We start from the raw sequence: 13504 nt of genomic DNA, 5'->3' as shown, positions 1-13504 counted from the left end.
GCATCAGAGGGCCCTGATTGTTAGAGCTTACAATCTAAAAACATTAATGACATACTTTGCAAACAGTATACCACTGTAAAATATTAAATTCAAACATTGCACTCCAATTCTCACACAAATGGTCCACAAACCCATGTAAAAAGAAAAACACAAAAATCTTTGTAAACTGATACCTATGCACAATCAACATAAACTGGAGTTAATGAACCTACAACGGTCAGTGATCCATAGAACAATGAATTCACCACCACAAAGGCATTTCACAGAGGACTTTAAACTGCATCGCCACAGTCATTTAATCTTTTTCAGTTTTCAAATGTACTGCAGTCCCGTAAGTGACAACATAAAAAATAAAATAAAAAAGTTTCACTTCTAAATGAGGTTTCTCTTGACCAATATATGAGAACTGTAACTTATCATGAAGTAAGAGAAAGACTTTTTGAGGATCAGTGATGCTTGAAGAGCTTGCAGGTGTTTCCTTGCCATGCTATAGTCCTTAGGGACTTTAACTCATTAAAAGAGGAAAAACAAAAAACTGAATATATTCTGATAACCGTCATATAGTTTACATAAACAACTTATATTCAAAATGGTAAATGTTATAAAGTCTGACCTGTGAAATAATGTAAAATACGAGGAACTAATTCAGGAGATGCCTTAGACTGCCAAATATGTTGTTTACTAGTTTCTTGGTCAAGTTCAGAAACATATGCTAATAGAAACATATTTTTTTTCTGCTGTTTCACTATCCTGCACACGTTACTTGTTCTAAAAAGTAAGTAGCTTCTTTTCATATGTGTTTTGCTTGACACGTTACTTGTGGTCATGTGATGATGTCATTGGTGAATCGGGTACACCGGCTTATAAAACCCTGATGAAGACATATTCTCTCAATTGTCATCCTGCTTTCAAAGGCAAAAGATTTCCATACTAAGAACCTTCAAACTGCCAAACTGTCTACTTCAAAGAAGAAAAACTCTAGCCTGCTGTCACAGAACATGCACTGGCAAAAATGTAAGTCTGCTCTTTTTTGCTTGAGTATGATTTAAATATCACACATAACAAGATATTTGAAGATGGCACACATATATTGACGGAGCTTTAAGTTGCAATTATATATATAATATTCTTTACAGCTAAAGTGGAACTATGGAAAAAAAATGCATATATGATGCAGTCTGTCAATAGCATTAAAGGGGTTGTTAAGGTTTGTTTTTCATTTAAGCTAGTGCATTGTTGGTTCACTTACCTTTTCCTTTGATTTCCTTTCTAAATGTTTTTTTTTTTGTCTTAATTTCTCACTTCCTGTTCCTCCTCAGTAAGCTTGCCCCCATTGTCCAAGCTGTTCTGGCTGGGGGTTAGTCAGCGTGCTCCCACTCCCTTGGGACTACATCCCTGCAGGGAGATGCTGTGTTCACAGCGTAAAAAACGAACCTTTACAACCCCTTTGATACAACAGTCTTTGTTTTTCTGAGTCCTCCTATAACATAGTTTTTATTTTTTTTGACCTGTTGATCCTGCCAGTAAGTCTGTTATTTTTCAACTTCCTTTAACAGATTAAGTTATCCAACAAACCTGACAGTTAGATGGTGGAGACAACCCAATTAACACTGAGAGGGGTACTTACAAAGGCCGGATTTCTTTTTTTTTTTAACTCAAGTTCATTGAGGATTTTACATATGTAATAGGTTGCAAAGCAAACATTGAATAACGTACAGTTATACAGGTGACAGTCAAGTTATTACATCAATGGAGGGTCTACCTAGTGATGGGAGTCAGCTAAGTGGTAGGTCAGTCATGGGGGGGTATGCAGTTAGGGTGTTGAGCCGAAGGTCCCAGTTCTTTTGGAATCTAGGGCGAAGGCCAGATTTTATTAAATTTAGTTAAGACCTTTGTCCCAAAAGGAAAAAGGCTTTTTCTATAACTGCTTAAAAGTGTTAGTTTGTGTTAGTGTTAGTGTTAGTGTTTGTTATTGACTTATTTGATGTCCGTCTAAATCTACTATTCCATCTAATACCACCCTCTCCAAAGGCGACATTTTTTGCTATTCAATGGTGGCTACATTGCTCTTCAACAGACACAGTGGAGAAGTGAGTGTAGCCACCTTAAAGACAGCCATAGACCGTTCCAAAATGGGCCCATTCAGTAGGGACCGGTCAAGATTCACACTATGTATTGGCAGGCTAATTGTACTCAAATTGATCAATAATCGCTGTGTATTCTCAAGTATGATACAGCTCCTTGAACCCCTTTCCCACTGGGAGAACACGATAGCTCCGTGGGAGGGATTCCCCCATCAACACTGACTGTGTTGATGGGGGAATCGTGCAATTTTCTTTCCTGCAGTCGTTGCGGTAAAGAAAATCACATTTTTTTACATCGTTTGCGTAAGGCTTTTTCCGGCGTAACGTTACTCCTGCTATATGAGGCATAGCCAATGTTAAGTATGGACGTCGTTCCCGCATCGAATTTTAAAATTTTTACGTAGTTTGCGTAAGTTGTTCGCGAATAGGGCTTTGCGTAAATTACGTTCACGGTGAAAGCATTGACTATTTGCGACGTGATTAGGAGCATGCGCACTAGGATACGTTCATGACCGATGCATGCGCCGTTCGTGAGAAACGTCATTTACGTGGGGTCATGTTTTATTTACGTAAAACACGCCCACCTCCTGACAATTTGAATTTGGCGCACTTACGCCGGCAGATTTACGCTACGCCGCCGCAACTTACGGAGCAAGTGCTTTGTGAATAATGCACTTGCCCGTCTAAGTTGCGGAGGCATAGCGTAAATAGGATACGCTATGCCCGCATAACCTTACGTCCCCCTACCTGAATCTAGCCCTATATGTTTGTTTTTCCTTTAGATATGCTTTAATGTGTGTTTCGCTTTAATTCACTGGTATTGGTGGAAAGTTTAGGCCACAAAGGTGTAAAATAATGCTGGCAATCTTGTAAGACATAACCTCGGTTCTAGACAGTTTGAAAAATCGTAATCAAAACCGAATAATAATGACAATAAAATTCGATATTTTACCGTGTTTCCCCAAAAATAAGCCCGGGTCTTATATTAATTTTGGCAACAAAAGACACAGTAGGGCTTTTTTTCGGGGTAGGTCTTACCATGTAATGTGCTGTCTTCTCTCCTCCTCTCTCTCCCTGCCTGTCAGGAATCCCCAGTGTGAACTGAGTTAAAATGCTTGTAAAATCCTATAATCCACTCTATTACTGTATTATATAATGTACAATGTGTGTGTTTCTGTAATATAATTGTGCCAAATACCTTGTTATAGCGCTTCTCTACACTTCTGTGACCCGCCTGAGCTCTCTTACCCACATTTATATTACAGAAACACACATATTGTACATTATATACTACAGTAATAGAGTGGATTATAGAAGTTTGCAAGCATTTTAAACTAAGGCTTATTTTCGGGGTAGGGCTTATATTGCAGCCCTCCTGGAAAGTAACGCTAGTTTTTTTTGGGGGGGTAGGTCTTATTTTCGAGGAAACACGGTAGCTATAGAATCACCAGTTAAATGAAATGTTATATTGGAGTCTCCAAAACCCGGTAAAACTGATAAGGGAAATAGAAAAGGCGCATTTGTAGGTCTCTTGATTTTGGTATTGACCATAAAATAACCTAGAATTCTAGTTTTCAATCTCCTTGAAACCCCATGAGCTGAGTCAACCATCTATAATTTTTTTTAAATGTTTTTAATAAAATAAAATAAAATAAAACAAAGCTCCCAATAATATACAACAATATTTATTACTATAGCCAACAAACTAGGTAGCAGGCTTGATCTGTCCAAGGAATGACTCCAAATTGAACCCGTTATTGCTATTTCATGTTAGCTTTAAGCTGGGTTCGCACTGCAGAAGGATGAGGCTGACTGCAGGGGCCGTGCATCCCTGTTGTTAGTTTCAGGGACGAATCAGCCTGAATTTTTGCCTGAATTCAGACCTGAAATGGAGCCAAAGATACACAGGACTCCTGTGCAATTCGCACCGCAGCCGCTCCGGAGATGTGTGAACCGCCTCCTTTGAGCGCCAGTCACAATCTCCTGTCATGAGAACTGGATGCTTGGGAACCTACACTAGTGTGAACCCAGCCTCACTTAAAGTTTTGCTTTATCTTCCTGCTTGAAAATAAACGTAATTGATATTTGTGTATTTTTTAGATTTTGTAAGTATGTAATGATTTGTGTCAAATTGGCTGACCATGGAAAATTAGCAGCCTGTTACTCAGATGACCACCTAATACCCACAGATCAATGGTAGGAAACCAGTAGACTGGGGCAGTACTGCAAATACAGTACCCATTACTCCATATGCAGTGTAACGTTCTTAAAGTATTGTAAGCTTGATGGCTAAATCTTGATAATTTAGTAAACTGTATGAAAAAATGCAAATCTTATGTTTGGTGATTGAAGTGACATTGCACACAAAATAACTTTCTGCATTTTATATTATTATTTAAAAGAATAACTACACACCCCCAGAAAATGCATTATTTGAATGTGACGGTAATTCAATTTTCTGTGTGTAAATGTGCTTACAACTCTATAAAAATAGGAACATTAAAATGCCACTGGGGGCAAAAAAGGTCTACGATAAGAAGGTTGGCAGTTTTATTATGGAATTGTTGGATAGAAAGTCGAGAAAGCCATTTGAGTATTGGAACTGTAAATCTGCGTGTCCTTTATCTATGTTTTTCACACCAAAGAAAAAACAAAATCACAAATTTTATCTGAACTGTTCAAATCTGAAATGGAAACTGCTATTGATGAGTTGTTTTGTGCCTTTAAGTTGTGTGTGTGTTTCCTGGTAAAAATAACCAATAAAGTTTATATTTTTACTAAGCAAATATACATTGATGTTATTTGATTTAGAATGCATACACATAGTTCATGCTTTACTAAACAAGTGAGCAAGAGCATGTATAAATTGCTAGGGTATGCTTGCATTTCCAGCTATACACGCCCATAGCAATCAAAGCCCCTAAACCTATTTAGTAAGTCTGATGTTTATTGTTCACAGTGCAGTCCTAGGTTGCCATATACACTAAACAACTAGATAATACTAGTTTTGTGCCTTGGTGTTCCAGTAGAGTACCCTGAGGCCTCGTACAGATGGACGGACTGTCCGCTGAAAACGGTCCGCCGGACCGTTTTCAGCGGACATGTCCGCCCGGAGATTTCTGTCTGATGGTTGTACACACCATCAGACAGAAATCCGTGCGTACACGATCCGCGGTGACGTGGCCGCGCCGTCGCCGCAACGATTACGCGGCGACGTGCGCAGCCCTGGAAGGTCAATGCTTCCACGCATGTGTCGAAGTGATTCGACACATGCGAGGGATGGCGGCCGATCGAACATGTACGGTGAGTCTGTACAGACGACCGAACATGTCCGACGGACAGGCTTCGAGCGGACATGTTTCTTAGCATGCTAAGAAACATTTGTCCGCCGGAAAACGGTCGGCTGGACAAATGTCTGCTGGAAACCTGTCCGGTCGGCCGTACACACGACCGAACATGTCTGCTGAAACTGGTCCGCGGACCAGTTTCAGCAGACATGTTCGGTCGTGTGTACGGGGCCTAAGGAATGGACACAAAAAACTCTTTGCATTGTTTTTTTTTTACTAAAGGCAAATCCAATTTGCACTACTAACGCACGTGGAAGTGCAGTCTGAGGGGGACATGTAAGGAAAATAAAAAAGACAGCATTTTAGCTTGCACATAATTGGATGATTAAATCAGGAGAGCTTCCCCTCATTTCAGATCTTCCCCTCAGATCTAAAGCGACTGCACTTCCAAGTGCACTTGTAGTGCAGAGGGGATTTGCCTTTTAAAGAAAAAAGGGAGCATACTGTATGGATATTTACCACTGGAACCTTCATTATTAGCATCAGTGTTGAAAACTTGGCGTACAGCAGAAGCAACCCACATTTTATAGTAAATTCACCTCCAAAGCTTGTGCACATGTCTCTGTGTGCATTGTGGGTACTTGCCTGTGCTAAATTGTGCCAATATACATGAATAAACTTTAGAAAATCAGGCTCAAGGAGAGGAACACACAACTGATATTTTAGTTTTGGGTTGATGTTCATGGTTTTAAACACCCATTGACTTTTTATATACAGTAAAACCATGGTTTGAGAGTGTTTTGCAAGACAAGCTAATTTTTTTTATAAGTTTTGTCTTGATATACAAGCAGCGTCATGTCACAACTGAGTATAAAAAAGAAGGGAGGTCGCCTCTAAAGCCTTGTACACACGACCGAGTTTCTCGGCAAAAACCAGCAAGAAACTTGCTGTTTTTTTTTTTTTTTTGCCGAGGAAACCGGTCGTGTGTACACTTTTCGATGAGGAAACTGTCGAGGATCTCGTTGAGCCAAAAAGAGAGCATGTCTTCTTTTTCCTCAACGGCAATGGAGAAATTTGGCTCGCAGAGATCCTCGACAGCCTAACAAGGAACTCAACGAGCAAAATGATGTGTTTCACCCGTCGAGTTCCTCAGTCATGTGTACGAGGCCTTAGTGTAGCAATATGGTTACATTTAATGAAGGTACAACACTTAGCAACGCACATGGTTGATGATTAAAACAGGCACAGTACCCTGCAGTAGAGCAATCTGAAAGCGTGGCTTGAAGGGACGATGCCGATGGCAGTGCGGGGGATGGTCTATGTGGACAGCTTTACCCCAGATGCCTGCATATTTAGATAAAGCTGTCCACATAGACCATCCCCCGCACCGCCATCGGCATCGTCCCTTCAAGCCATGCTTTCAGATTGCTCTACTGCAGGGTAGTCTTCCCGGTCACGATTGCAGACTGACAGCGGTGAGAGCCGGCGGTGCGGGGGGTGGTCTATGTGGACAGCTTGTGATGCCTGTATACTTAGATGTGCCTCTTTTAATCATCAACCATGTGAGTTGCTGAATGTTGTACCTTCATTAAATGTAACCATATTGATACACTTAGAGGCGCCTCTCTTCTCTTTTACACTCTGTAGTGCCTGATGGATTTTTCTTCTAATCTGCCATGTGTGGATGTACATTTGATGGTTACACAACCTATCACATTGCGATAATCCTTTTATATGGACTATTGCAGTAGAGCAGTGGACAGTGTCAGTAGAGCAGAGGACGGTGTGTGGACAGTGTCTTTAGACCAGTGGATGGTGTCAGTAGGACAGTGGACGGTGTCAGTAGCACTGTGGACAGTGTCAGTAGGGCAAGGGACAGTTTCAGCAGGGCAGAGGACAGTTTCAGTAGGACAGAGGACATTGTCAGAATTAGAACACGGAGGAGGTCCTATGGTGAATCATAGGCAGTTGCAACCCTAGCCGTTGTGACAGAAGAAAGCAGCCAGGCTTTATGAGGCTATTTCAAACCTCACTTCCATAGCCGCTTAAGAAATGGCACCTCTGGGAAAGAAGAAGTGACATAAGAAGTTGGTTCTTAATAAGGCCTGTGTCTGTGAGCTCTTCTTCCTTCCCGGCAGCACCCCTCCCAATTCTCCACAGAGATGAGAGATAAGCCTCATAAAACACTGCTGTTTAGGCTAGGGTTACCACCTTTTATTCAAGCCAAACCCGAACACTTTAGCCATCCATCCATTTCTCCAAGATGGAGAAGGATCCAGGGGTCCTAGTAGAAGATAGACTGAGGCCCCGTACACACGACCAGTTTCCTCGGCAGAATTCAGCTTCCGACCGAGTTTCTGGCTGAATTCTGCCGAGAAACCCGGCCGTGTGTACAATTTCGCCGAGGAAGCCGACGAGGAGCTCGACGAGGAAATAGAGAACATGTTCTCTATTTCCTCATTGTTCTATGGGAGCTCTCGGCCCGCCGAGCTCCTCGACGGCTTCAGGGCTGAACTGGCCGAGGAACTCGATGTGTTTGGCACGTCGAGTTCCTCGGCCGTGTGTACGGGGCCTGAGAAATAGCATGCAGTGTCAAGCTGCGGCTACTAAAGCCAGCTGAATATTAGCATGCATTAAAAAAGGAATTTACTCCAGAGACAAAACAATTATTCTGCCACATTATAAAAGTCTGGTTCAGCTGCATCTGGAGTATTCTGTCCAGTTTTGTTCACCAATCCTCAGAAGGGATGTGCTGGAACTGGAGAGAGTCAAGAGAAGGACAACTAAATTAATATGGGGACTGGAGGACCTTAATTATAAGGAATGACTACAAGTGCTAAATTTATTCTACCTTATACAAATATTTCAATGGTGATACCTGCGTATGTATGAAACTTTTCAGTCCCAGGGAGTGTAAGAGAACACAGGGCCACACGATGAGACTGGAAGAGGTTTTCCCCCAAGACCTAGTTGATGTCTTGGGGGAAGAGCATGGGAGAATAAGTTCCAAGAAAACTGGAGCATGATCAGAAAGTGTTATCTTACCGAAATCTGCGTTAGAGGCCAAGGTTATCGTGAAGTGTTTCAGTAAAAAAAAAGTTGATTCTAGAGTAGGATCTATAGGTGGAAGTGTAGAAGGAATAATCCTGTTCTTGTGTATGGAAAATTCTCCAGATATCAGTCAGTTGGTGAGCATGCAGCAGGTCTTTCAGGTGATGTTGCGCACTTTGGGATAGGAAGGTTCAGTGCACATAGGAAGGATCTAAGGTGAGGTTAAAGTCTTCCCCAAGACAATAGTGTATTTAAGGAAAGACTCTAGTGTGGTTAAAAATTCCTACAGAACCTGGGGTTGGTTTGTATTAGGAAGGTAGAAGTTTGCAAAAGGTAAATGTGTGAGAACCAATTTTGCCCTTTAGGAGCAGGAACTCTCCTTCATCTTGGTGTTCATCAAGGAACTGCCAGTGTAGGGATTTGGATAGGAGGATACTTGTCCCCTTAGATTTAGAAGATGTAGATGAACTATGGTAGACCACCAGGAAATGCTTGTTAGTAAGTCTAGGGACACTGTATGCCCAGAAATTAATCTCTTGGAGGAAATCAATATGCACCCTCTGTCTCCAGAGTTCGGCTGAACAGCTGGTACGCTTCTGAGGGGAATTCAGTCCTTTAACATTTCAGGAAAGGAATTTAAGAGTCATAGCGTCAGAACGTCTACAAATGCATACTCCCTAGGTGGGGGGGTGGGAGAGGGGGTTAAGGCAAAGGGGAGGAGAAGAGAGAGGGTGGTAGTATAAGATAAGGGGGAAGTTGAAAAGAAGAGAAAAGACAGGGCAGAGAGAAATTGCAAAAGGATAAGAAAAAGGTATGGGATCTATCAAGAAGGGGAACTCCGCAGAGGAGAACTACTGCCACCAGGGCAGAGTATTCCTACTGTGGGAGGTGGTAAGGCACAGTCAAACTCAGACCCCCAGCCTTTGGGACCCCCGCAACAATGCTAGCAATTTTCCGGTACAACGGTTTAAACATGGAAAGTAAAACAATTGTATTGAGTAAACTTTTGGAAAACCAGACAAAAAACAGGAAAATATATTCTGGAAAGCCGATATCAACAACCATCCAAGGTGCTTAACGCTGATCATGTGGACCAGGTGGACAAGGAATTAAAATTCTATAGCCCCCAGGTGCGCCCCATGACCTCCTTGTAATATGTGGCAGAGACCGTAACCACAATAGCTCATCCGGGACTCAGAAGACAGCCAGTATGCCTGTAAAAAAACTCTAGATTGGCAACTAGGGCCCAGTTAAGGAGAAACTCGACCATCTCTCAATGGCAATTCAGAGAGTATCTCCTATAGTAGGACCAATTGCACATGGTATGTGTCGAAATTCTGCGTAGCCAATGAGTTTTCTTGGATAGTAAGGGAGTCGCCTAAAGAGGCATTGTTAAAAGTAACAGGCATAATAACAGAATAACTGATGAGTTAATGAAGTATGAGATCTAGGATCCAACATCTACCTCAACTGATCTACCATTGCCCAACAAGCCCTAAAAAGGTTATTTTAACAGTAACAATCTGACAAATACTTTCCCCCCAACAGTATTGTATGATAGTTCCAAGACCTCTATCTGCATTTGTTTAGTGAGCATGTCCATATCACTCCAACCATCCTTAAAAAAAAAACATAAAAAAACAACAACCTTACCCCAGTAATGGTCACATTGTATATGCAAGAAGGCCCACAGTAGCGTCATTTGGGGTACACTGGGAAGTTGAATCAGGCAGTCCAAGTCTCTCCAAGTTGCAAAGATGAGCAGATGGATCCTGGTCAGAACCACAGAGGAGGTTAATGAGCTTTTCTTGATGGACACAAGTCGAAATAATGCAGTTAGATTAGAGTATTCACACAGTACATAGGAAGATATGCATAGTACATACTAGACATGTGCACAACAAAAATGTTCGTATTTTTTTGTTCCGTTTCGTCTCGTTCCGTAGATTCGTAAAGATTCGTAATTTCGTAGGACTCAAGTATTCCTATTCGGACCCGTTTGTATTTCGTAAGACGCAAGTTTTCCTATTCGGACCCGTTCGTATTTTCGTAACAGTTTTATTTTCGTTTATACTGAATGATTCGTAATTCTGTCTAATTTATTTTCGTTGATTCGAAATTAGTAATTTTGTTAGATAATCATTTTCGTTTAATGGATTCGTAATTTTGGACTTTAGTAAATACATAGCAACACGCGGCTAATCCAAATTAACCACTTAAGCCCCGGACCAAAATGCAGCTAAAGGACCAGGCCCCTTTTTGCAAATCGGGACTGCATCGCTTTAACTGACAATTGCGCGGTCGTGCGACGTGGCTCCCAAACAAAATTGGCGTCCTTTTTTTCCCACAAATAGAGCTTTCTTTAGGTGGTATTTGATTACCTCTGGTTCTTATTTTTTGCGCTATAAACAAAAATAGAGCGACAATTTTGAAAAAAATGCTATATTTTTTACTTTTTGCTATAATAAATATCCCCAAAAATATATAAAACATTTTTTTCCTCAGTTTAGGCCGATATGTATTCTTCTACCTATTTTTGGTAAAAAATAATTGCAATAAGTGCTTATCGGTTGGTTTGCGCCAAATTTATAGCGTTTACAAAATAGGGGATAGTTTTATTGCATTATTATAAAAAAAAAATACTACTAATGGCGGCGATCAGCGATTTTTATCGTGACTGTGACATTATGGCGGAAACTTCGTTGTCATTTTCACAGCAAAAAATGCATTTAAAATGCATTGTTTATTGTGAAAATGACAATTGCAGTTTGGGAGTTAACCACAGTGGGGGGTTAATGGGGTTATGTGTGACCTGAAGTGTGTTTACAACTGTAGGGGGGTGTGGCTGTGGGCAGACGTCATCGGTTGTGTCCCCCTATAAAAGGGATGACACGATCGATGCTGCCGCCACAGTGAAGTACGGAGAAGCCGTGTTTACACATGACTCTCCCTGTTCTTCAGCTCCGGGGACCGATCGCGGGACTCCAGCAGCGATCGGGTCCGCGAGTCCCGTGGTCCCGGTCACGGAGCTTCGGACCGGGTCGTGGGAGCACGCCGCGGGCGCCCGCCCGCGACCCACGGCTGGGTACTAGTACAGGACATACCTGTACGTGGATGTGCCCAGCCGTGCCATTCTGCCGACGTATATGTGCAGGAGGCGGTCCTTAAGTGGTTAAGATATACTTTCTCTTAAGCCCTGTACACACAGTGGGACTTTTTGCCAACAAACATCAAAATTAAAGTTTTCCAAAAAATTCGACCGTGTGTATGCTCTATCGGACAAAATTTTTCGGTTTCAAAAGTCTGGCCAACTCCCTTCAGACAAAAATCCACGGAAAAGTTTGTTTGAAGTCCGATCGTGTGTACGAGGCTTTACACTGTACAATCTGACTTAAAAGAGATAAGCTGATTGGCTAAGATATTAAGTAAGATACATCACTCACTAACTACACTACCCAGTGCCCATTCAAAAGAACGATACAAGTACACAAATTTACGAACAGACAAAGAAATGGATTTACAAAACAAACAAATGAAAATACGAACATACGAATGAAAATACGAACAGACAAAGGATTTAAAATACAGAATGCAAATCGTTCATTATAGATGTCATTTTCGTTCTTTTGCTTTTTCGGTGTTTCGTATTTTAGTAAGATTGTCCAATCATACGTTCGGATTTTCACTCGTTCGTTGTTTTGCTTATTCGTAATTCCGTAATTTTCGTATTTTGGTTCTTTCAGCTTTTCGGATGTTCGAATTGATCCGAATGTACGAATACTAACAAATTTGTTAGAAAATCTATTTGTTACGAACGGGAACGCACATGTCTAGTACATACATACTGTATACGTAGATACATGAATAGATATACAGTACATACATAGTACATAGGATATCAATTTTAAAACCCTACAATTAGTGTAATAAAATATAAGCAGCGCTGTAAACAATGTAAGATGAAATATCAGTTTTCACAGGTATTCAAAAATAATGCTAATGTCCATAAACATCACCATGTGACAAAAGTGAATATGTGCACAAATTCCAAAAAATATATATAAATGTGTTTAACCACTTGACCACCGCCCCATGTCAAAAAGACGTCCTGTTTTTAAAGTTGAATATCTCGATAACGGCAGCAGCTGCTGCCACAACCGAGATATTCATCTTTTCAGGGGGCGGTGGTGTACACGATAACGGCGGTCTCCGCGGCGGATTCGCCGCGAGATCGCCGTTATCGGTGGCGGGAGAGGGCCCCCCCCCCTCCCGCCGCTCTCCCGCGCCCTCCGCCGCTTACCGGAGCCGTCGGTAGCAGCGGAGGGGATCGGATGTGTCCGGCAGCTGAGCGGGGACGGGATTGAAGGAGAAATCTCCTTCACCCGTCCTCATAGCTCTGCTGGGCAGAAGTGACGTCAAAACGTCAGTCCCGCCCAGCCTCTTAAAGAAACATTTTTTTTTTGTCATTTGAAAAAAATGACTTTTTTTTTTTTTTTTTTTTTTGCATTTAAGTCTAATTATGAGATCTGAGGTCTTTTTGACCCCAGATCTCATATTTAAGAGGACCTGTCATGCTTTTTTCTATTACAAGGGATGTTTACATTCCTTGTAATAGGAATAAAAGTGATCAATTTTTTTTTTTTTATTTCAGTGTAAAAAATTATAAAACTAAATAAAAATAAATAATAAAACCAAAAAAAAATTATTTAAAGCGCCCCATCCCGACGAGCTCGCGCGCAGAAGCAAACGCATACGCGAGTAGCGCCCGCATATGAAAACGGTATTCAAACCACACAAGTGAGGTATCGCCGCGATCGTTAGAGTGAGAGCAATAATTCTAGCCCTAGACCTACTCTGCAACTCAAAAAATGCAACCTGTAGAATTTTTTAAACGTCGCCTATCGAGATTTTTAAGGGTAAAAGTTTGACGCCATGCCACGAGTGGGCGCAATTTTTAAGCGTGACATGTTGGGTATCATTTTACTCGGCGTAACATTATCTTTCACAATATATAAAAATATTGGGCAAAATGTATTGTTGTCTTATTTTTTAATTCAAAAAAGTGATTTTTATCCAAAAAAA

At 41.3% G+C, this 13504-nt stretch overlaps 1 protein-coding gene across 1 annotated transcript in view; it reads left to right on the top strand.

Moving 5' to 3' along the window:
• The first annotated feature begins 649 nt into the window (after positions 1–649).
• Positions 650–13504, top strand: part of POU2AF1 (POU class 2 homeobox associating factor 1) — a 127460-nt gene continuing 114605 nt past the window's right edge. The window contains exon 1 of the mRNA XM_040325387.1: positions 650–1014. Coding sequence (XP_040181321.1) covers positions 999–1014 — 16 coding nt within the window. The 5' untranslated portion in view covers positions 650–998. The remainder of the gene's footprint in view (positions 1015–13504) is intronic.

Source organism: Rana temporaria, chromosome 10 (assembly GCF_905171775.1).
Source record: "Rana temporaria chromosome 10, aRanTem1.1, whole genome shotgun sequence".
NCBI lineage: Eukaryota > Metazoa > Chordata > Amphibia > Anura > Ranidae > Rana > Rana temporaria.
This window is presented reverse-complemented; position numbering and strand designations above follow the sequence as displayed.